The 23,085-nt window shown below is 32.1% G+C and overlaps 1 protein-coding gene and 1 pseudogene across 1 annotated transcript in view; one reads left to right on the forward strand and one right to left on the reverse strand.

The window, feature by feature from the left end:
• LOC145245835 (dymeclin-like) overlaps window positions 1-23,085 on the reverse strand; it is a 124,836-nt gene that overhangs the window by 17,222 nt on the left and 84,529 nt on the right. Inside the window, exons 10-13 of the mRNA XM_080107487.1 lie at window positions 21,184-21,309; window positions 16,179-16,292; window positions 5,079-5,173; window positions 2,095-2,227 (exon numbers count right to left, since the gene is read on the reverse strand). Of these exons, the coding sequence (XP_079963613.1) occupies window positions 2,095-2,227; window positions 5,079-5,173; window positions 16,179-16,292; window positions 21,184-21,309 (468 nt within the window). The remainder of the gene's footprint in view (window positions 1-2,094; window positions 2,228-5,078; window positions 5,174-16,178; window positions 16,293-21,183; window positions 21,310-23,085) is intronic.
• LOC145246276 (U2 spliceosomal RNA) lies at window positions 17,822-18,045 on the forward strand (annotated as a pseudogene).

Here is a 23,085-nt window from a genome sequence, read left to right on the forward strand (position 1 = left end):
TAACATGAGGAGGACGAGGGTGTTTTGTAACTATTCTGTACTTTCACCTAACAATTTATAAAAAGGATAGCATAAAACTTCAATTTAACTTGAAAATACTATTTAAAAAATAGCACAGTAACATAAGTGCATAAGCATCAATATTTGTATGGTGTACATACCCATGACAAAATGAAAATATATTCCAAAAATCATATGAATTGATCAGATAGTTTTATTCTTATAAAGAAAATCATTTTTAAGTGATTAATGGGAATTTGTAGGCATTACAACATAAAATCTAGTAAGTATGAATTATTATTATTATTTGTTTCCTGCTATTTTTTTTTTTTCAAAATGGCAGACAAAACAGTCACTCCTCAGATAAAATCATAAAATTAACTCATATAAACAAATTTTCTTATTTAAAAATAAACTAATCAATTTACATGATTTTTGGAATATGACATTTTTATTTCATCATTATATAAATTTTTTGATTTTTGCTTTTTAATAAAGGGGGAATTCTGGACAAGAACCCAAATTTTCGTAAGTATGTTTGTAGCAAAAAAAAAAAATTTTTTGTTAATTACTTTAAAACCCAAAATTTTTATTTCAAATTCGCAATCACTCTTCTATTTTATGATCGTATAAAATTGGTTCCCCTACACTATTTTCTTGCTTTATTTTTCATCTGCTGCTTCTGTCATCTTTATATCAGGGAAAATTTAATTACATGATTAGACTATATGGCGAGTCAGGTCATCATAATGTGAAAATAGAGTTCATTCCAGTTTGCACAGTGAATCCATTGTACATCTTCTATTTCCAGGCCGGCTGATAACAATTCTCTAGTTAAGAAAAGTCCTAATTATTTTCAAAAAAGTACAAATTAATATAAAGACATAAATAGGGTAGTTGACCAGAGAGAGAGAGAGAGAGAGGATGTCTGTTTTTCTATTTAGCAGTCCATAGAAATTGCGCTTCCTCCACACAATTCTTTTTAAGGAGAATCACTTAAGGATTTCACTTTAATTTTGAGACAACCATAGCTACGATGACAATCTCTGTTATTTCCGTCAAAATTGGAAATATGTTCAAATTTTCATCATTACATATTTTGCATTTCTTATGCCAAAGTCTTTTTAAGAAAAATCACTTAAGGATTTCACTTTAGTTTTGATACAACCATAACTATGATGAGGATCTCCATTATTTTCATCAAAATTAGAAATATATATGGCGAGTCAGGTAAGCATAATGTGAAAATAGAATTCCTTCCAGCTTGCACAGTGAATCGATTATATGTCTTCTATCTCCAGACCGTATCTTTTAAGCTTTGAATAATTTAGAGTTACTCCTCTTTGTTTGTTTATATATAAGTGTTTACGTGTACTCACTCCTATTTGTCTGATCATGTAAATAAAAGATGTGTCTCTACTCCGTGTCTGTGTGTTTAAAGCTAAAACATGTTACATGTTAATTGATTTATCTTTTTGTCAACTGTCAATATGACTTCCCGTGTGAATTTTATTTGAAACAAGCAAATATGTTTTTTATTTAATTCATAATTAACTATTAAAAGTTTAACTGACACAAATACTAATTGTTTCGTCTTCCAACATACCTAAAAAATATAGACAACAGTTAACACGGCTCTGTTATAATTCCTATTTACTTGCCTCCCCACAAAGGCAGAGTTAGACACAAGGTTAGTTTTTAAATCTAGCTCCCCAAAAAGGGGCACTCTGGATAGGAACAAAAATAAAAATTGCCTCAATCTAGAAGGATTTCTCCTCCACTGATCGAGATCAGAAAAGGTGAAGTGTAGTATCAGAAGAGATACTACACTTTGCTCCTATCCAAAAAGCTCTGTTATAATTATTCAAAGAGTATAAAACAAACACTAGTTCTATCATCAAACAATCACAATCAAACATTGTTGTATCCCAAGGCTACTACACCAACTAAGTGTGGTCAGATTTATTCAATTTGTCAATAGTTTGAACGTTGCACACACTGAGTTTATATTCTGAAAGTTAATGATCTTGTTATCGTTATTCATTGACTGAATTCTTAACAAAAAAAACAAAAAAAAAAAAAATCAAAACTTACATAATCCTGTTCTCCATCCAATTCCAAAACTTTCATTCCATTTTCTTGCACCGTTTCCTGCGGTCCATTAACTGCAGCCAAACGTATCTGTTCAATCAACCGGCTGTGCTTCTTACACAACTGAGCAAAAAGACTGATGCATGAAAATGAAAAGAGACCCAATTAAAAGTCAATACAAAAATTCTGAAAGAAATTTAATACTTTTTTTTTTTTTTTTTTTTTTTTAAACAAATCTCGATTATTTTTCTGAAAGTTTTTAGTTATTCATTTTTAAATGGAGGAGTTATACTTTGGCTGCGGGCATTTGGAGGTACCTACAATGTTTTCTGACATCATTTGCATAAAGATATTTAAAAATTAAAAAAAGATTAAACAGGAAAATCAAAAACCAGCAAGGAGTTTTTTTTTTTTATATAGCTTACAATTTATTGCATATAGAATATCGATGTGATTTTTTAGCATAGTATGCTTATGGATATAATCAATTCCCCAACTTTATGCAGAACATCTATTTACTTAGATTGTCATTGGGGGTGGGGGATCGCTCCAGACGTGAAGCAACTTGATGTAAGGAGTTAACAGCAATGAAAGATGATTTTAGCAGACGAGGATATGCCGATTAACCTTTGTAGAGATAGAGAAAACTGACTGTTCTTCTGTTTTTCTCAATTTTCTCTTCATCAGTAACATATGTTCCAGGGCTCTATGGACAAATTTATCTTTAGTTGACCTTTGACAACTAAATATTTTCGTTTACTAGACAAATAGAAAAATTACTAGCCAAACCCAAATGATTTTTAGAATGTGACATCTTCATTCTGTGACGAGTATGTACATCAACATTTTTCTGTATTTTTTTTTAATAAGTGTAATTCTAAATATACAACAAATTTTATGTTGATACTTCAAGGTATAAACATTCTAATTTCTTCAGATGTCTTTTTAAAAAGCCTTTGTTAAAAAAAAAGTATATTGTTCTATTAATCTTATTTTTTTAAATAACTTTTCATATTATTAAAAAAAAAAGTTGAAAAGATATTTTTAATCACTTAGCTTTGGAAGATTGTCAGTGAAAAAGTAATACAATCGCCAAAAGATAAACGTTTAATTATTTCTGTTTCACTCGCAATGTAGAGCTCTATGTTCACAATTGTTTTTGATATATTCCTAAATAAATATACTTAAAAATCAAAACAATTCAATGTTTAAAATTTATATCTTAGTGCTAGATACACCTAAAAAAATATTTCCTTTGAACTGAAGAAGACTGTTATCACCCTTGGCATAGAGGAAAGTGAGCCATGACAGCTGAGAAATAAACAAAAATGTGTCTCCATCGCAAGCTTTAAATCATCATACATCCAGTGACTTTTACATTACTATATAATCTGTAAATTGTTAAATAAATGTGTTAAAGGGTATACTTTGCCTGTTAATCATTTTTTTTAGTGGCTTATTTTAAACCAATAACACGTCTCTCTCAAACTTAACATTTAGTCCAATATTTAAACTAATATTTAGTCTCCAGCTTGAAATTATCAAAATAATCATAGTCGCATTCCAAACACGATGTCGGGTTATGCAATGTTATTTATTATTTCTATTCATTTTCCTGCTTTTTACGATTATATACAGCATAATTCACATTGACACACCGGTTTCTGATAGATCACTGAAGCTAAGCAACGTTGAGACTGGTCAGAACAAAAATGGGTGACCATTTGGGAATTCCAGCTGCTGTATGTTGCTTCCAGTCATCTAGCACTTCTCCTTGCCACTGAACTCTAGCAGTGTCGATTCAGGAGAGGTGTGATTGGGGATTGCAAAACCCTTGCCTTACAATTACATGCGCAGCTCCCCTTACAGGGGACATTCATTGTCTCTTGAGACTGAATGGAGGCATTGCATATGATCATCCCAGGATAATCTCGTTACATTAGTATAAATTCAATATCTTTAAAAAAATAAAAAATAAAAAAAATAAAAAAAAAAATTAACTTTTTCTAAATTATTTTTCTTCTTGATATCATCACCTTCTTTAACTTCACCATCACCATATTCTGTTTGAGATTTGTTTTACATGCTGGCAATAAATCAATCAGACATACAGTGTAAGCACAAAAACATTCCTTAATTTCAAATAGTTATTGGCGGTTGAGGAGAGGGAGAGAGTAAGGGCAGTTTACTTTCGGCAACCATGTATCTCTTGTTTATCTTATTCTGTCCTTTTGTCCTCTTATTCCATGAGTGATGTTTCTGACAAAGATGGAAGATTGCTGCTTTTTTTACATCACAATCTTTCCATATAACATTCATCATTGGCCAGTTTTTCACCTAAAAGTGGTATCTTGTTTTTCATGTCTTGTCTGGAGCGATTTTCATAGAAATAAAAAGAAAAGGAGTTCTAGTTATTTGCATTCAGGTAAAATTAGCTGTTAAAAATTATTCTCAAGAACAAATAAATAAAAAAAAATATGAAATCATTAAATAAAACCGAATAATATTTTAATTCTTTAAAATGCTTTTAATTTTCCAGTGCAAGTCCAGAAGTAAACCTAATAAAAAACAAAAATACAAAAAAATCTTTATGATGTATATCACAGAATGAAAATATCATATTGATGAAGTAGATTTTATTTTTAAATAAGAAAATCAATTTTTATGAAAAAGCAAGACATTATGCTTTGATCCACCATACATAATAAAGGGATATAACTCAATTCAAACTAACAAGATTTTAAAATAGATCTTGTAATGGCTATAATATACTATTTATCATTTAAAAATTGTAAAAAAGGTAATTTTCTTTAAAAAAAATTTTTTTTTTAATCTACTTGATCGATTTGCGCAATTTTGGAATATGGTATCTTTGTTACACAATGGATATGTACATTATAAAGATATTTATATATTTTTTTTGTTTTTTTTAATAAGGTTCAATTCTGGATAAGAACCAAATTTTCAATGTAGACAAACATACTCACCTGACAAGTCTTTGTGCAACATAAGGATGCAGATTATTAAAATGGGACGACATATTTGCTAAAGCTGCCAGGCAGTTGGTATGCAGATATTTATCCTGTAAGACAATTTGATATTCAGTAAACAATTGAAAATATAAACACAAATATGTATGTATGTTTCATTTTAATAAGATTCATCAGTGTGGCTAGATAAGGTTATACTACTGGTTGCTGGGTTCAAACACCATATTAAAGCCATCTTTGATGTCCATCCAATATATTTGCCTCCTTGATCCTGCCCCCTACCTCACCCAAAATAATTTTTTTTTTTTACAAAATGGCAAGGAAATATATTTAACATTCTATACAGTGTTCATAGTTCCTCAAATGGAGTGAACTACTTTATATATATATATATATATATATATATATATATATATGCAATGTTTATTATATATATATATGGGTTCGAACATCAAACTAAAGTCACCTTTGACATCCATCCAACAGCTTTGTCTCCTTAACTACAGAGATAAATTTAATGGAAAGGAAATATATTTATTTAGGATTCTATACAGTGATCATACTTTCTGGTAAGGGGAGCGAACTGCGCAATATTGCTTTAGTTCAGAAGCTTTTCTTATTTTTCTACAAAGTGATTTACTTTTGAAGGAAACAAATATTTTTGTTATAAATATTGATTCTTGTCTACAATTGATGTTATATTAAAAAATAAAAATAAAGAAAATGAAACAAAAATCTCACATTCTATAATTCATGAAAATTGATAAAGTAGATTTATTTTTCAAAAGAAAATCAAGTGATTAATGGGAATCTGCAGGCATTACAACATAAATCTTGCAAGTTTGAATTATTAAGTTAGCTCCCTTTATATTTTAAATTTTCAAAATGGTGCACAAGACAGCTGCTCTTAAGTTACTCACAAAATTTGATTTTCTTATCTAAAAATAAAACTACTTGATCAATTTATGATTTTTGCGAATGTGATGTTTTCGTTTTGTCACGGCTATGTACATCAAGCAAATTTTTCTTTATTTTTGCCTTTTTAAAATTGGAGGAATTCTTGGCAAGAACCTAAATATTTTATTTATCTATATACATATTATGTTTTGTATAATAAAACTGATTAGTGTGGCTAAATAAGGTTATATCACTTGTTGCTGGGTTCAAACATCAGACTACAGTAAATTTTGACTTTTATCCAATATCTTTGCCTCTTCGTATACAGACATACATACTGATAACTGTAAGTATTGACTTTTCAAATTGGCTAAAAAAATTTTGGCTTGCACTTATGGATACTGTTCAATGCGTTCTCATGCAGAACTTTGTAATACTTGAAATAAATGACATGTTTTACTAAAGTTTCATAAAACAGCGTAGAACATGAACTGAATTTGTCGTATAGCAGTGTGTTCATATAAATGCGCAAGTTGTATACTGAGTGTAGCGGGTATATATACAGACACAAAGCATATCTTTTGAAACATATCGTTCCTATGTGCATTGTTACCGGAGTCACATCATCTATTGTGTGTATATATTCCGTGTCCATTTGACAATGCATGTTTGCTAAATGTCTGTATAACACCAGTGTTCATGTTGTCAAATGAACACCAAAGTATATACGCACAAAAAACAATACACACAGGAACGATATGTTGTACATACATTTCAAGAGACATATATACACCTGCTAAACTTAATATACAACTTACACATTTATATATACACACCACTATACATGTTGATTTGGTGCTGTGACCAGGATAGTCTTTGCATCAGAGTTCAACAACCAGGTCAGTCTTTTGTTCTCATTTTTGTTTATTTTGGGTGTCCTGATCCAAGCTATATAACAAATTGTTGTGCTTTTCCCTTATTTCTATAATTGGTTGTGGTTGCTAGATATCATCCCAACTTGTTATGATCAGACAATATTATTAGTTTGCAAATAAAATTTTGGAAAATGAAAAAAAAAAACAGTAGTAGAAAAAACAAACAATTCAGTTTGCAGTTCTAAGCTGCTTGATAATTGCTAGGAGAATTAAACCTTGATATTGGCCTTTTAAAACAGATAATATTTAAGTACTATAATATATAAAATAAAAATTACAATTAAATTTACCAAAATGATCCAAGATGGTAAAATTAAAGTAAATTATAAATATTAAAGAATTAATATTTATAAAGTTATCTCAGCCAGATGTAAAAGCTCGATAAAACCAAAAAGGAGATAGAGCTTATAATACGAGCAAACAGTTAATAAACCATGTTAAAAAAACACTTTGAAAAAGAGCTAAAAACATATTTAATCTGAAAAGGAAACACTTGATAAGTGGATAGTCCTTAATTCGCGAAGTTTCGAAGAAATACTTTCCTTCTCATCAGAGGGTAGGAATTAGCAAAATGCAGGATCGGATTTTGCATACAAAGTATTTAATGAAACAACAAGTCAAAGATCTTACTTGATAACTATCCACTTATCAAATGTTTCCTTTTCAGATTAAATATGTTTTTAACTCTTTTTCAAAGTGTTTTTTAACATGTTTTATTAACTGTTTGCTCATATATATATATATATATATACACACACACATACATACACACACACGCACTCCTATAAATTTGTTTTTTTGTGTGTACTGATATTCATATAAAAAACCCTTTTTTCTATTTATTTAAAAAGAAAATACAACTTAGTTATTTATGGGTCGTGGAATTGCATTCATCTGCAAAAGATCTAGCTAATTTGCATATTCTTTTAAACATTCATCTTAATTAATTCCCTATTAGTTTTTCCGGTTTTCTTATGTAATGATCATCTTTAATTAACTATTACGTGCAATTATATTCATGCAGATATTCTACATGATTTATACTTGCGCAATATTTGCTTCTAGTAAATACAAACCTCTTTCTATCCATATTTAAGTATGCGTATATATATTTGTTTAAAACTTTTACCTAACAAACTCCTATATCAGTTTTGGGTCTACAGACATGGAACTTGATATATAGGGTATTCGAACCCATGCAAAACTTTGTATTTGGGTTTTAGCTGTGGAAAAATCAGTGCAAAAGTGTAAAAATTATAAAATTGAATTTGCCAGGTGAAGACTGAATGACGGTATTACGAATGCGCATGCGCAACGTAATAGCGATTGGTTCATGTTTTAATTTGTAGTCTTGCAGCAAACGTTTTCATAGTTCACGCATTAACGCCAAAGGAAAAAGTAAATTGTAAGCTAAACATTTTGGTTTTGATTCTTGGGTGTGACCAACAATTTTTTTTTTTTTTTTAAACTTTTTAAATCATTACTACATATTGGGTCAAATATAATAATAAATACAAAATCTGCATTAATTAAAATATCATACTTAAGCGTATTTTATGACCAGGCAATGCCAGGCGGCCTGCCAGTGTGTGTGTGTGTATATATATATATATATATATATATATATATATATATATATAGTAATTTATAAAATATATATGACGATCAAGCTACACTGAATATTCCGCGTTTCATCCACTCTAGGACTCTTCAGGCTTATGTGCGAATTCTGTGGTTTGTGTTGTGGTTGTTAATCGCCATATATATTTTATAAATTACTAACTAGCTCTACCTACGTATTGAGCACTTTTGAAGTAAATACTTAAAGTTTACGCATAAATCTATATTTTCGTATATTAATTTTATGTGAGTAAATTAAGTAGTTATATATATATATATATATATACACACACACACACACACACACTATTAAATAAAAATGGAATTTTTAAATTATATATTTAAAAAAACGCTTTCCCCCCCCCAACTTATCAGCATTTAAGTTTCACATTCTTTCTCTTTCTTGCATATCAACGATTTCTCTTGACGTTAAAAGGGCTGCCATGAGTAAATTTCAGTATTTATTGAAAACTATTTGTCAATTTTGTACCCTGAAAAAAAACAAAAAAAAAAACAAAGAATATCTTTAACGAAAAAGAATTCTCTTGAGTGAAATAGGCTTTATTTATTGTTAGAATAGCAACCTGGCTTTGCCTGGATGGATAACATTTTGTTACTTTTTGAAGATTTGATAAAAAATAACAATTTATTGTCTTTTGTATAATTTGGACTATTTTTATCATCTTGAATGTTATTCACACAATATTTTGGTTGATGTAACCTCCAACCTTCTTTGATATAGTGTAATATTAATAATGATCAGTAAGATTGCAACTCTAAAAACAAAATTTCATATTAGAATTGTCTGCAAGAATCCATGACAGAATGAGAGCATGCTACGCCCGTGGATTAAATAAAGGGTTATGTTCGAAATTCTGTGCAAATTCCAGAGTTCAATAGAAGGATTCCAGAGTTCGACAAGATACATCTGAAGAAAGTCGGAGGTTACAGAAATCATAATATTGTACAGATAATGGTCATAACGAGAAAAGTAATCCCAATAATACAAATTATCAATTCCCATCTCAAAAATACAGATTTATTGCCATATTGTCAATACGACCATTAGCTAGTTATATTTTTTTGCTACATTTAAATCCATCACATGACACGTTAGGGAAAGCCGATTTTGGAACCCCGGTGATGCAATGGTGATGATAGTTGGGGTTTGACATAGAAAAGACCTACACAAAATATTTTTTTTTAAAGTCGTTATCTTTGCTTGAGGAAATGACTTTAAAAGTTGAAAAATTGCAGCTATTAAAAGTTTTTCGATGAATTGTCATCGAAACAATCTGTACCGTTAAGAAAATGAAATTATTATTTAGAATATGTTTTAAACTACATTTTTAAATAAAATGAGTGAGGATAATCTATATATCTATAAAAGTGAACGTGTCTCTGTCTCTGTGTACATTTCCCTACGCAATAAATCTGTCAATTTTTAGTCTACAGACTCGAAATTTGATATACAGGGCACTGAGATTTGGGAAAATCTATGTGATCGGTTTTCGGACAGAAATTTGGCTGTTAAAAGGTCAAAGTTCAATGATTTGACCTTTGAGAACTCTACCAAACTCCTCCGACAATTTTGGGTCTAAACACTTGAAATTTTAGATATAGGCTCCTTGGACATGGATCTAACTTAATAATTTGATTTGAACCCAAAACAATACATGTTAAGGGGTCATAATTGGGGTCAAAGTTAAAAAAATTTACCGTTTTTTTTTTTTTTTTTGCTCAGCATACACCTCCAAACACCTAGGCAACGCTGGGCACCCATGCTAGTGAATTAATAAAATAAATATTAAGTGTAAAGGCAAAATTATGTTTTTTAAATAATAGCGACCAAAGTTTGCTTTTTCATTTCAGGAACTTTTTGGGGGTGGGAACATTTTAGATTTCACCGTTGTAAATACACACTCGTTATTGATATTAAAAATTAACGTTTGTTTATTATTGAATTTTAAAACATTATGATTTTTAGGTTTAATTATTTTGAAAGGACAAACTAAAAAGACTCCTTTAAAATATATTATATTTCAAGTGTCTGCAGTGAATTTAAACATATTTGTTTTATTTTTTTAATTTGTTTTTCTATTGGATTGGTGCAAAAAATAATGTTTTTTGCCGTTCAAACAAACGTCAAAAAACGACATTATTTTTGCACCAAACTAATATTTCACATCAAATTCTATTACTCCAGTTTTATAGCAAAAAAAGAAAAATAGCCCATACAATTTTATTCTACACATTCTTTACGAAATATAACCACATAACTTTTCAAGTTATTCTAGTTAATAAAAAATACTTTGCAGAAAATTAGGGGCAAATTTTTATTTCTTTTATTTTTAGGGAGTAATTGTTTTTAAACAGTATTTTCTTCTAAAATTATAGTTTTAAAATCAGATAACCCACAAAGGTTAATACGAGTAAATAAGAAAGCTTTAAAGGTTTTTCGGTATTTGTGCATCTATGTTATTGTGTTAAAATAAAATAAAATTTTATTTAGAAAGCCATTCTTAACATGAGGGAGGATGGGAGGATGTGTTGTAACTATTCTGTACTTTCACCTAACAATTTAATAAATAAAAATATCGTAAAAATTAAATTTAACTTGAAAATATTATTAAAAATAGCATAGTAACATAGATGCACAAGCACTGGTTTTTCAAACTCTAAACACTAAACACTCATTTAAAATGGCACAGCTATAGCAAGAATGAATCTCTTTATGGATAAATTCATATTATCAAAGAAGGAGCTAAAATCTGCTAAAAAATGTCTAAACTAAACACTACTATGCCTCTGATTTGGTTCCTTTCTCTTCAATACATCTAATTCAACTCTACAAAGTTTTTCATTATTTCTTATCATAATTAGCACTTATATTTTTACATATGAAACTGGAAGATACTTAAAACAGTTCCCTTCAGTTATAATCCATTTATTTATTTTACTTTTCAGATTAAAATGTCAGCAAAAGCACAACATTCAGTTTTAACCCGTGGTTCACAAAATTTGCTGGTCTACCTTGTCATTTGGATGAAATAGCACCCCCAACTTCACAAGTCATTCAGTTTAGTTATTTCCTCGAAAACAGTTATCCCCACTTAAAAAATAATGAGATTTCTAAGTTAATTGCCAAGGAAATAATTAGTATTTGGCAAGCAGTCAATCCACAATTGCCCTTGTTAAGGGAATGTTATATAAGACAGAAAGTCAATATATTTTGCTATAATAGGGGCAAATAGATGACACACAGTGGGCCCAGATCGCGAAACTTTGGAAATAGGATTGTGACACAGATTTTACTGACTTATGCGACCTAAAAAAGGCTTATTACGTCAGAATAATCATTTACAACACTGTGAGTATTATCGGAGCATAAATAAAATGGTTTCCAGGCTATTTTTCCCATTTTGGGGTCCAAGAATATCCCCGACTTTAGTCGGATTTGGACCTTATAATTCACCCTCGTGCGTGCATTCCAAAATTCTCAATGACTATCCATTGTATTTTTCTGAAATTTTGCATGGAGTTACACTTTTATAAGGGGAAATGTAACATTCTCAGATTTTTGAAAATTATTGATATGTATGTCTATTTAGTGGTTTTCCATGGTGCTGAACTCAAAAATGGATGTTTTACACCCGAAACTGCACTGTTTGCCCATTTTCAGTAAGTTCCGGTGTCTCTGAGAGGGCCACAATAGGTCAAAATGCCCTAAATTGGTCGAACATGACACATTTGGGTCTGTGACTTTCGATCCATTCATTTCATTTTTCTGAAACTAATGGCTAAGATCAAAGAGAAAAAAGATCAAGAAAAGAGACAAAGCATTTCAACAAGCTGAACAAGGCATTGCAAATATGATTTACAATATACTAGGGAAACAATGAATAAAACGACTCTTACCAATACATGGGTCAGTGAAATCTATGCAGAACAATACCCATTTCATGGTAGACAATAGCATTGCATTAATTCAAAAGAATATCCTCTACAAGAGAATAATACCATCTTTTTGGGAGGTTGAACAGTCTAGCATGTGAACGAATAGTGTGATCAGTGGCACCACATTCTGTGCAATATTTCGGATGCTGGATTCGTGCACTCAACTGACATATGACAAGATCAGATTGTTCTAATAACCTGCTCATCACATCTGTCAGCTGTGCAATAGGTGAGATTTTCCGAGACAAAAACTGGAGATAGTTCCGAATATCTTTGTTGGCTTCTAAGCATTCCTCAGACATACCTCCAAGACCGTAACCGTCATTCAAACCAATCAACTCGACTGAGTGATGAAGTGTTCCATGCAAAGTTTGGTTGATCCTGATCCAAGGAAAATTGTCGATTATGTTGTATGTAGCTGTGTCACATAAGTCCTTGAGCTTGGTCAAGTCAACTTTCTGTGTAGACGACACAACAGACAGAATGGTGGAAAGTTGGCGATGCAGAAGGAGAATGTTGTCTTGATGTTTAATGGAGGAACGACCCGAGAGCAACTCTGTGATGGCACCGAGTACCTCCTCAGAGAAAAATCATCTCCCCTGGTTACCATCTGTTGATGTCCCACCTTTTCCATTTGCTTTGTTGCATCGATCGAGGTAAAGTCCTGTGGCATGAAGAATCGCATCAAGTACTCTTTCTCTGGATTGCCGAATTGGTTCACCAAGTGGTCCAGATTTCTGGACCCAATTCTTGTAATCTATATGACATCGATACAGAACTTTCAAAAACCAATGAAGAGGTTATATTGATTATTTGAGTTTTCCTTTTTTTTTTTTGTGGAAAATTTTTGTCTTTTAGGGGAAAATAGGGAGGAAATAATGCTATTTTTGTCAGATTTTAGAGAAAAATTCCCCAATTTCTCCTTTTTTACATTGCCTTAAGACCAATTATCCTCTTTATATGCTCCTCCCACTCTCCTAAAACAATCAGGAACATGTTAAATCTTTTTTTTTGTCCCTTAGTGTAATTTTGGGGGATTTTTGCTGCGTTGAGTTATTGGAGCTCTGATTTTTTCATCCAAAACCTGTGACATTGGCTCTGAAATTGATCAGCAATAAACTAAAAAACGGCTAAGAGTCACATCATAAAACTGCCAGATTCTGAAAGTGTAAAGATTGTACTTTCAGAAAATACTATACTTTGATATGTGAGGAATAGCCGTTTTTGACTTATTTTGGATTGAAGGTCCGGGTTTAGTCAATTTCACCCCCCCCCCCGAAAAACAGCAATTTATATGCGAATTTTTCTCAAATTTCTCCATGAAATGCTGAATTTTTCATATACTCTAATCTTTTGAAAGCAATTATTCTTCTGGTATGATCCCTTCACAACCACAAACCCATAGAAAAAGAATAAACTGTCTTTTATAGCAATTTTTGGCCATTTTAGGGTATTTTTTTGCAAACGCTTGGATTTAGAGCAGCAATCTCTTGGTTACAGTGCGCGCGTGAAAGTTTTCACGATCTGGGCAACTTCAAAATATCATAAAACAACTTCTAGTTGAGCTCTGGACTTAATTTCTTTTTTGTTTTTTATGAAATTTAATGCAGATTTGGAATATGCTAATTGTGAACAAAAATGAGAGAATATTTTTTTGGCCTATTTCGGCCTCTGAGCCCACTGTGTGACAGGAAATCTCTTGCAGCAACCAAAGTGAAAAGAATGAAGGAACAGCTAGACAGACTGTTTGATATATCTTCTTGTAGCTGTAAACTTCCTGTCTGGAGATGTGATGACTTTGCGGTAAAGTGCAAGACAAAAAATTGTCAAACAAGGCAAATAGTCTGCACATGTTCTCCTAACAAGGAGGTAAAATTAATTTTATAGATTCACCTACAATTATCGTCCTTTTTTGTGGAAAATAAAATAATATATTGGCATTTATCATGTATTCTGGCTCTATTATTAAACATGTATATTTTGCAATTTTCAGGTTCCACTAGAAGAACTGCCATTTACAGCAATTTTTTAATTAATTGATGGAACAACAAGAAGCTTAACAACATTTACTAGTCATTTGAGGAAACTTTGTATCAATAATTATCAAGATTTGCCTCAAATAGAATTCTAAAAAATTAGTGGCCCTCTCAATCATCATTATCTGACAGCAGAAGAAACAAATAATTTAAGTGAAAACCAGAGGCTACTTTTTATATATGCTGTTGGCATTTCTCGAGACCCAATTTTCTAAGCTGATTCAAGGGCCCAATTTTCTAAGCTGCATATCTTAGGTTAACACCTAAGATATGCAGCTTAGAAAATTGGGCCCTTGAATCAAGCAAGATGGCTAACATTAGTCACAAGGTTGATGTGTTTATGGACCAGAGGTATCTATACCCAAACACCCAATAAAGAAAACATTCTGGTCAAATTTATCATCCAAGTGTAAGCAGTTAGTTTGAGATCAAAACCGACAATTTTTTTAGCCAACAATAGTATATTTTTAATGATTCAGAGAACAAAACAACAGTTAACTGAAATCCAAATTACTGTTTTAAACAGTTCAAAATATAGTGCTTTTGCCCTATTTCCAGAAAATATCATAATATCGATGATAAACTCAGATGAATTGGATGTGAGAGACGAGGGCATTCAAACGATTTTGTCCATTAGGTAAATAAATATTTATCCATTAAGTTTTATTAGTTTTCTCAATTTACCCACATCACAAAACTAAAAAAAAAAAAAAAAAAATAACTGTTTTCAAGTAATTGTTTTTTTTTTGTGCTGTTTTTTTTTTCCAGAAATAATGAACAACCAAAAATAAGACTGAAAAATATTGTTGTTATCAGTTCTGCAGCCACACACCGGTCAAATTTGATTGATTTTTCTCAAACTGGAGTTTGTGAATCTTCACTTACAAGTGTTTTACAAATGAAAAACTTGAAAGGAAGCAAGACAGACACATTATTACAAAGTCATTGCGCCAGCAAATTAGACCTTCATTTTCCTCGAATGGAAATTACACAGAACAATTTAGTTCTATTATAACAGTTTTTATTATTGTGTTTAATGAAAAATTAAAATATATGGTTTTGTAACTTGTATGAAGTCATTATATTGTGTAATACGTCTTCACATATCTTTTTGAATTGTGAAATTTAAAAGACTTAGTTGCTAATTAGCTTTTTTTACAATTTTTGTTTAATCAATGCAATAAAATTTGAGATATTTTGCTAGTTGTGATTCATAATTAAAATTATAATTAATGTATATATTTTTCTTTCAATGTATTTCATATGAATATATCAATTTTAATTGAATTTTTTATAAACATAGTGAAATTTCAAAGTTAGTGTTGTGTAAAATGCTATGAAGGATTTCTCATCATTTTTCCACACGATTTTTAAAATTAAATGATCAATTTTCTGTTCAAGATAGGAATCTAATTTCTGGTATCTGTTCTTATCATATCAAATCCCAACTATCATCACCAGTGCCATGTTGCTTTTCTGAAAAATGTTGCAAATCAACCTGTCCTAATGACACATAAGTACATAATAGGGTTTTTTTGACCTGAAATACATTTGTTTGAAATCCCATTATACTGCAGAAACACCATAATACAGATGGAACTGTTTTTCAGTCGATTGCATGAAACAATTTAAATGATGCTAGTGCTACTCACCCTCATCCGTGTCATATTGTACTGGATCGTTCTGATCACCACAAGGATCAATAATCCTCCCAAGGTAATTTCATTAATTGTTCTTTCTTTGAACCATGCAACTGTCTTTATAACCTAAGAAGGAAAAAAAAAGTTAAATAATTTTTTAAGAGACGCAAATATTAAAATAAATACAACAAAAACTGAAACAATCATAAAATAAACAAATTAACTAACACTGTTTACTTCCTATAACGGTCAAAACAGGAAATGGCTTAGAGGAGGTAATTTACATAAAAACCCGCGTTGTTAATCATTTGAGCGGTTATTTACAGGTCAACTTGTGAACTTTGAATCTAAGAATGCAGGCTGCATATATCTATTAGCCAATCATCATCACCAGCACAAGTCACAGCATACAGTGGATTTGTTTGGCATGCTATAACACAGAGCAAAGGGGGATAACTTTTGCTGACTAATTTTAAACAAGTTTAGGTGTAATGATTGGCCATATAATAGAGTAGCTCATGCTGGTTATGTATGCACTTTGATGTATACAGCTAAACTCTTCAGAAATCTACTAATTGAAGGTCACTAATTAATGTTTGCTAAGTGACACATCTGTCACTGACGGCGAAATTGACGAAATGGCCATGCCCACTTTTAGCGAAGTACGAACACCTACCAGCACTGTATCTCCGGAATTGCCACATTATGGGGGGAGGGGGTCAATAGCTTTCAAGATATTTGCAATAAACTAATTTCAACATTGTTCATCGCACAGTGTACTGCATCCTTATCTTTATTATATTACTTATGTACATTATCCATAATTTTTTAGTTCAATTTTGTGGATTTCGACACTTTGTGCTCTTACTACAACCACAAAACACCACACATTTTAAGTTCTTTGCTCTGCAAGTGCATGTCTTTGTACTCCTACATGACATTGGGTATTTGCATGGTGGTGGTAGGTCATCTGGTCTGCATGGTACAGGCAGTATCACAGGAGTTATGCCGAGTTCTGTTGTTTCATATCCAAACTTGAGCAGGTCTAGTTTAATTATTACAGGATTTGGGGCTTCTAACAACAATCTGCACTGTAGATATGCTCGTTTTATGTGTTCTTGTAGTGTGGAAGAACAACACACAAGCTGGGGGGGGGGGGTTTACACAGACATCACATTATCAAGGCCAAGAGGCCACTCAAGGATAAGGGTTAAAGAGTCTACAGTAAAGTCAAGTTCTTTCCTAGAATTATGGTACTGCTCCCATCGATGCTCATCAAATGTTGAACAGTCGGTTTTCTTTAATATAGTTACAAGGAATTTTTCAGCATTACTTACCTTCGACGATAATTCTTCTGCATCAAACCCTTCCAATAGAGTGAGATCAATTGAAGCCTTCAGACCAGCCAGCTTTGAACCCACCTTACTGCTACTGTCGCACCCACTTAATGCGTGAATTGCTGGTAGACAGGACACCAAATTGCTATTCAGTTAATCAGGTAACACGTGAACAGGCACAGTCTTCTTGATGTTGCCAAGCTTTACATAGAGTTTTTGTAGTTCCTATGTTTTCTTGAAATGGAAGATGAGGTTTATGAGAACATCCGTGTCAGGTGAGTCAACTAGAATCGATTGAAAACCATGTTTTACACCATCATCTTGTTCTTGGCCTTTTGGCCAAGAACAAAGTGTAGTATCTGTTCTTCAGATGCTGCACTTCCATTTCTTGTTCTCTTTCGGTGGAGGAGCAGTCTTTCATGACTGAGACAATTTTTTATTTTTGTACCTTTTCTCCACGTTAAAAAACGACCCTGGTGTCTAACTCTGTCCCGTGGGGAGGCATTGTAAATAGGTATACCATCATTAATATGGAACATGATTCTGTCATCAGCCTCTTCTAGGTTGCTTGAGAGCTCTGTGATCGTTCTTTCTTTGCCCACAAATAATTTTCTACATTCACCAACATATACTCCACCAAAGATGATTTCTTTATTTGATACAATATTTTGTAGCATCCAGTTGAAGTATTCTTGGAACCTCTCTTTGTTCAATATTGAGCTCCAGAACATATCTAGATCGACAGGTATCTTCTGATTGTCAGATTTAATGGTGATGGTAATTTGTTCACAACTTCTCACTGCACGTTCCATTTGCTTGATCAATGATTTTTGATAAATATCAAAAATAATATTATTCTTGTTGACTCCTCTGTTGTAGCAAGAATAATTTTGGATAAAGTCTCAGCCAATTGGCCAAATGTTTCAATGGCCATCTTTTTTATTGGTAGTCTACGTATGAATGCCATGAAATCAACCTTTGTCATTTGAGCATCACATTTTACATTTATTTTGTTCTGGGGAAGTTGGTTGACCAATTCTCTTGATAGAGACGCTTTATCTGTTGTTTTTTTTATCGTATTCCATCCTTACCTTCAGTAGTCAGAAAATAAGATGTGCTTGTCAACTCATACTTCAGAGGCTGCAGCATGCTGTATCCTCTTTCTCTTGCATAGTCAATGTACCTTATCGTTTCTGCCGCATCTTTTTTGTCACAGATTTCTGCCCAATGGATGGAGCAGAAGCATGCTGCACGAAAACAATCTTACGGTTAGTAGGTATTGTAGCATGTAGATGCTTCTCCTTATTCTGAAGTCTCATTGTAACAAACTCTTGATAACTTTTTTCACCAGTTGCCAGGCACTCTAGCAATCCATCAACCGCGTCTTGGGGTATATCAACTCCAGTTGAGATGTTGTGTAATCTGGTGCCAGTATTGAATGGATTATTAATAGATTTTATGTAATCCAAAAGTGTCCTAGCACGTTCATAGCCGATTTTCGTAGAGGCTGGATTGAACTCGTGGTGTAGACTGAGTTCACTATCATCTTTGTCCAAATTACACCATTCAAGCAGTTGTGCTGCATAAATATCTTTCTCGTGCTTTAAGAGATTCCATAAACCTACTGCTTCCTTTTGTCTTGTTATTCCAATGATACCTCCTGCAACCTTAGCAGGTTTGTTGTAACATTTTTCAAGTGCCATGTCAGATCCTACTGTGCTGCCTTGTCGAAGAATGTGGTACATCACCCATCCACCTTGTGTGAAGCATCTGTAAATACCAGTGAACTTCCTTTCTAAGTCGAGGCAATCTTCAAAGAAGAGTGTAACCCATCTGCTATAGTTTGTTTGACCAAATCCAAAGAACAAGGACATGCACCTACAAATGGCTAAAATGAACATAATTGCCTTGTCGGATAGAATGTGTAAGATCTCTCAAGATTGGATACAGATCATCTAGAAACAACTTCCAGTACCTCACATTCTCATTGCACTCTGTTTCTTTCCGTTCTGTGAAGGACTTCTTCGGGTCTTCATTCAATATCTTGCTTTTGTTCTAAATCTGTCTAAACTCTGCATGGTTAGCATCTAATGTCTGTTGCATCCAAGTTTCTATGGTTTCAGTGTGCCTATCTATTTCATGGTGATCTTTGTCTTTCTCTGACTGAAATCTTTCAAACATTAGGACTGTCATGACCTCTGATATCAGACTCATTGCCTCCTTGCTTTTACAATAGTGACCCCCTGTCATAACACTATTCTCTCTACAAGAATCTCTCCAAAAGCCTCTGTCTCAATCAAAGCCAAATCTGTACCGATACAGCGAAGATACTTTCCGAGGCAAACGATTACAATCTTCTCCATATGAAATGGTCCCATTCCAAGGAATAGGTTACCAAACTGTTCGGGTTTCAGCAATTGTATTTCTTTTGCGATAGCATACACCCCCTCATCAGACCATAATGCTCCTGATGTGGATTTCTTTTGCTTCAAGACATCCTGAAAATTAAGCATCGATGTAAATATTGTGTCCATTTCGGTTGTAACATATGGAAGGATGGGTCAAATGATGTCTTTGTTACATCAAATTTCTGTTTATCCTGGAGGACACTCATCATTGCAATAAAGCAAGGAAATGATCCCTCCTCGTTATATACGTACATTTGCCTGACCATGCACCAAAGAAAATAATCATCAATATTGTGTTCTCGTGTATCATTATAAGATGTTGTTGAAAATGATTCTGGTATACCACCGCTCCCTTTGATCAGGTAAGACTTCTCAACCGAACAGGGCAGCACATCAGCCAACTTTCTCATTTCTGGTTGTTCTGAGCAGATTGTCATATGATTGTCCTCAAAATGATTGGCTCGCGGTTGGTTCTGAAATATGATTAAAACAGTGTCATGACTGGAATCCTTTCTGACATTGTGTTCTCTGTGTGGTAAAAATTGTCCATTGCACCTTGGATAATGTGACCTTCAGATATCTTTGATGATACAGGACATCTGTTGGGTAGGGTATCTTTCACCATTTTGGGGGCCATGGAGGTGTTTATTCTCTTCATTGAATCATGGCTAATAGCTAGATTTATCCTATTCATGATGTTATGGACAGTTTGTGTCAAGCTACAATGAAATGGGGTCTTACTTCGCCCGGAACTTAACCAATAATGATTATACTGAAAGAGTGTACAAACTTCAGGAGCCATTCATCTGTGTTAATTTTGCTGGTTTGGGAACATAAATTTCAAAACTCCTTCAGCAATAGCCAGATTAGTCATGTCATTACATGTATAGTACATCCATGTAAATTACACGTAACATAGGTTCGAAATGTGTTAAAATTAGTTTATTGCAAATATCTCGAAAGGCATTGTACATAATGTACTATTGACCCCCCCCATAATGTGGCAATTCCGGACATTTTGAGTGGTCACATGACCATCTACACTTAACGGTTTCAGACATACAGTACTGGTAGGTATTCGTACTTCGCTAAAAACGGGCACGGCCATTTCGTCAATTTCGCCGTCAGTGACAGATGTGTCACTTAGCAAACATTAATTAGTGACCTTCAATTAGTAGATTTCTGAAGAGTTTAGCTGTATACATCAAAGTGCATACATAACCAGCATGAGCTACTAGAGTAATAGTTTTATCAAAAGTAAAGATTACTTACAATATCATGAATTGCTTTGTTAAAAAGATCATCTTCACTTAAGATAAGGAGGATGATGAGGGCCATATAAATATGATGAGAGTTTTTATCTTGAGCATGATACAGAATCTGTAGAATGGGCATTACCTGAAAAGAGAGAAAAATAAGTAGTGAGCTAGAAATCTCAGTACTTACATATAGAAATACACAGGTAAAATATGGCAGTTGAGAATAAATTTAGAAAAACTTTGGATAGACTTACGTATCTGGCAAAAGTAGGTATCTACACCAAAAATTAGGGAAAATTACAGAGCATAATTTTAAGCAAAAATATAAATCAGCTATATCATATATTTTCAATTCTTCATTGGCACACACACACACACACACACACACACACACACAAAAAAAAAAAAAAAATGGGAGAACAGGGGAGATAAGTTAGTAAACTGGGCAATTCTTCTTCGTTATGGTAGCAAAATTCAAAAATTGAGAAACTGAATTGTCATGTCACCGTAATGAACATATCCAAAAATCATTAAAAAAAAAAAACAAAAAAAAACAATAAGGTAGAAAATTAATTATTAATGAAAATGCAAAAAAAGAAACCAGAGAGTTCTAATTGTAACAAAAGGGAGGCAAATCTTTTCTGAAAACCGAAAATCTTTGGCCAATTTAGCAAAACTTAATTTTTGCTAATTGTCTACAAAAACTGTTTTAATTAATTTTCTACCCTGTCTTTTTTTTTTGTAATTTTTGGATATATTCATTATTGTGACATGACAATTCAGTAAATAATATTGGTTTCACTTGAAATTCAATATTTCATTTTTTAAATTTCCTTACAATAATGAAGAACAACCAACTGGGCTCATACCAATGCAGAATCAGAAATCATCTGATTAAGATATTTGTTGACAGTGTTATTTCTTATTTTAGTCACCTAAATTATTAAGAGCAAAATAACTCTTTAAAGTAAATGTCCTTGAAATAATGCATTATTTTTTTCAATATCAACCATTTATGCAAATCTGAGAAAATAAATGAATGAATAAGGCATAAAGCAAAAGTTGTCATTTTTAATAGCTTAATCTTCCAAGTGGTTTGTTAATAGTTATATTTCGCTAATCCAGAATGTGTAAAAACAAAAAATCTACATGCAAATACAGTCAGAGAATTTCAAAAGAATGAAAATGTATTTGGGAGGAGTGTTCATTATTTAGGTTGTAAATGTATAGAAGATTATATAGAAAAATAACAGCATAAAAAAAATATGAAACGCAAACAATGTTTACACAAAAACAAATTTCAGGAAAAACTAATGGACGGTTATCTGGCAATGGTCTGGACTAATGGACACCACTGAAAACATAGGTCCCTTTCTGATAAATCAAGGGACCAATATACTTAGACAGAATGTGTATATATATATATATATATATATATATATATATATATAGTGCTGGAATTTCCTCTATTATCAGAGATGATGCTTGTTGACACAAACAGTTAGGTATGTGTATATGTTCATGTATTTTTGTGTACAGCATTCAATCTAAAACTAATTAACTGATCATTATAAATTTTTAAATACAGTTGCTAGACATAAGGGATTATAATGTGAGCTATACTTAGTTTAATTTACTTTTATGCAAAGAAGGTAAAAAATGGGGTAGAAACCCTTCATGTAAATTCAGATAAAACCTCTGATTTTTTGTGAAATTTTAACAATAGGTATTATATACCAATTAATAAATTATTCAACAAATTTCAAGGTTTTTTTTATTTTATTTTGAAGGGGTTTTTAGAGAGACATAACATGGGAACAATTTCCCATTTGGATATTCAAATATTTTAGATTTGCATTAAATTTGATCCATAGTCATTAAACACTAAGTAAGTAAAAGTCCTTAAATTTCTCTT

The sequence above is a fragment of the Euprymna scolopes genome, chromosome 23 (genome assembly GCF_053919585.1).
Source record: "Euprymna scolopes isolate OS-2025 chromosome 23, ASM5391958v1, whole genome shotgun sequence".
In the NCBI taxonomy this organism is placed as follows: Eukaryota; Metazoa; Mollusca; class Cephalopoda; order Sepiida; family Sepiolidae; genus Euprymna; species Euprymna scolopes.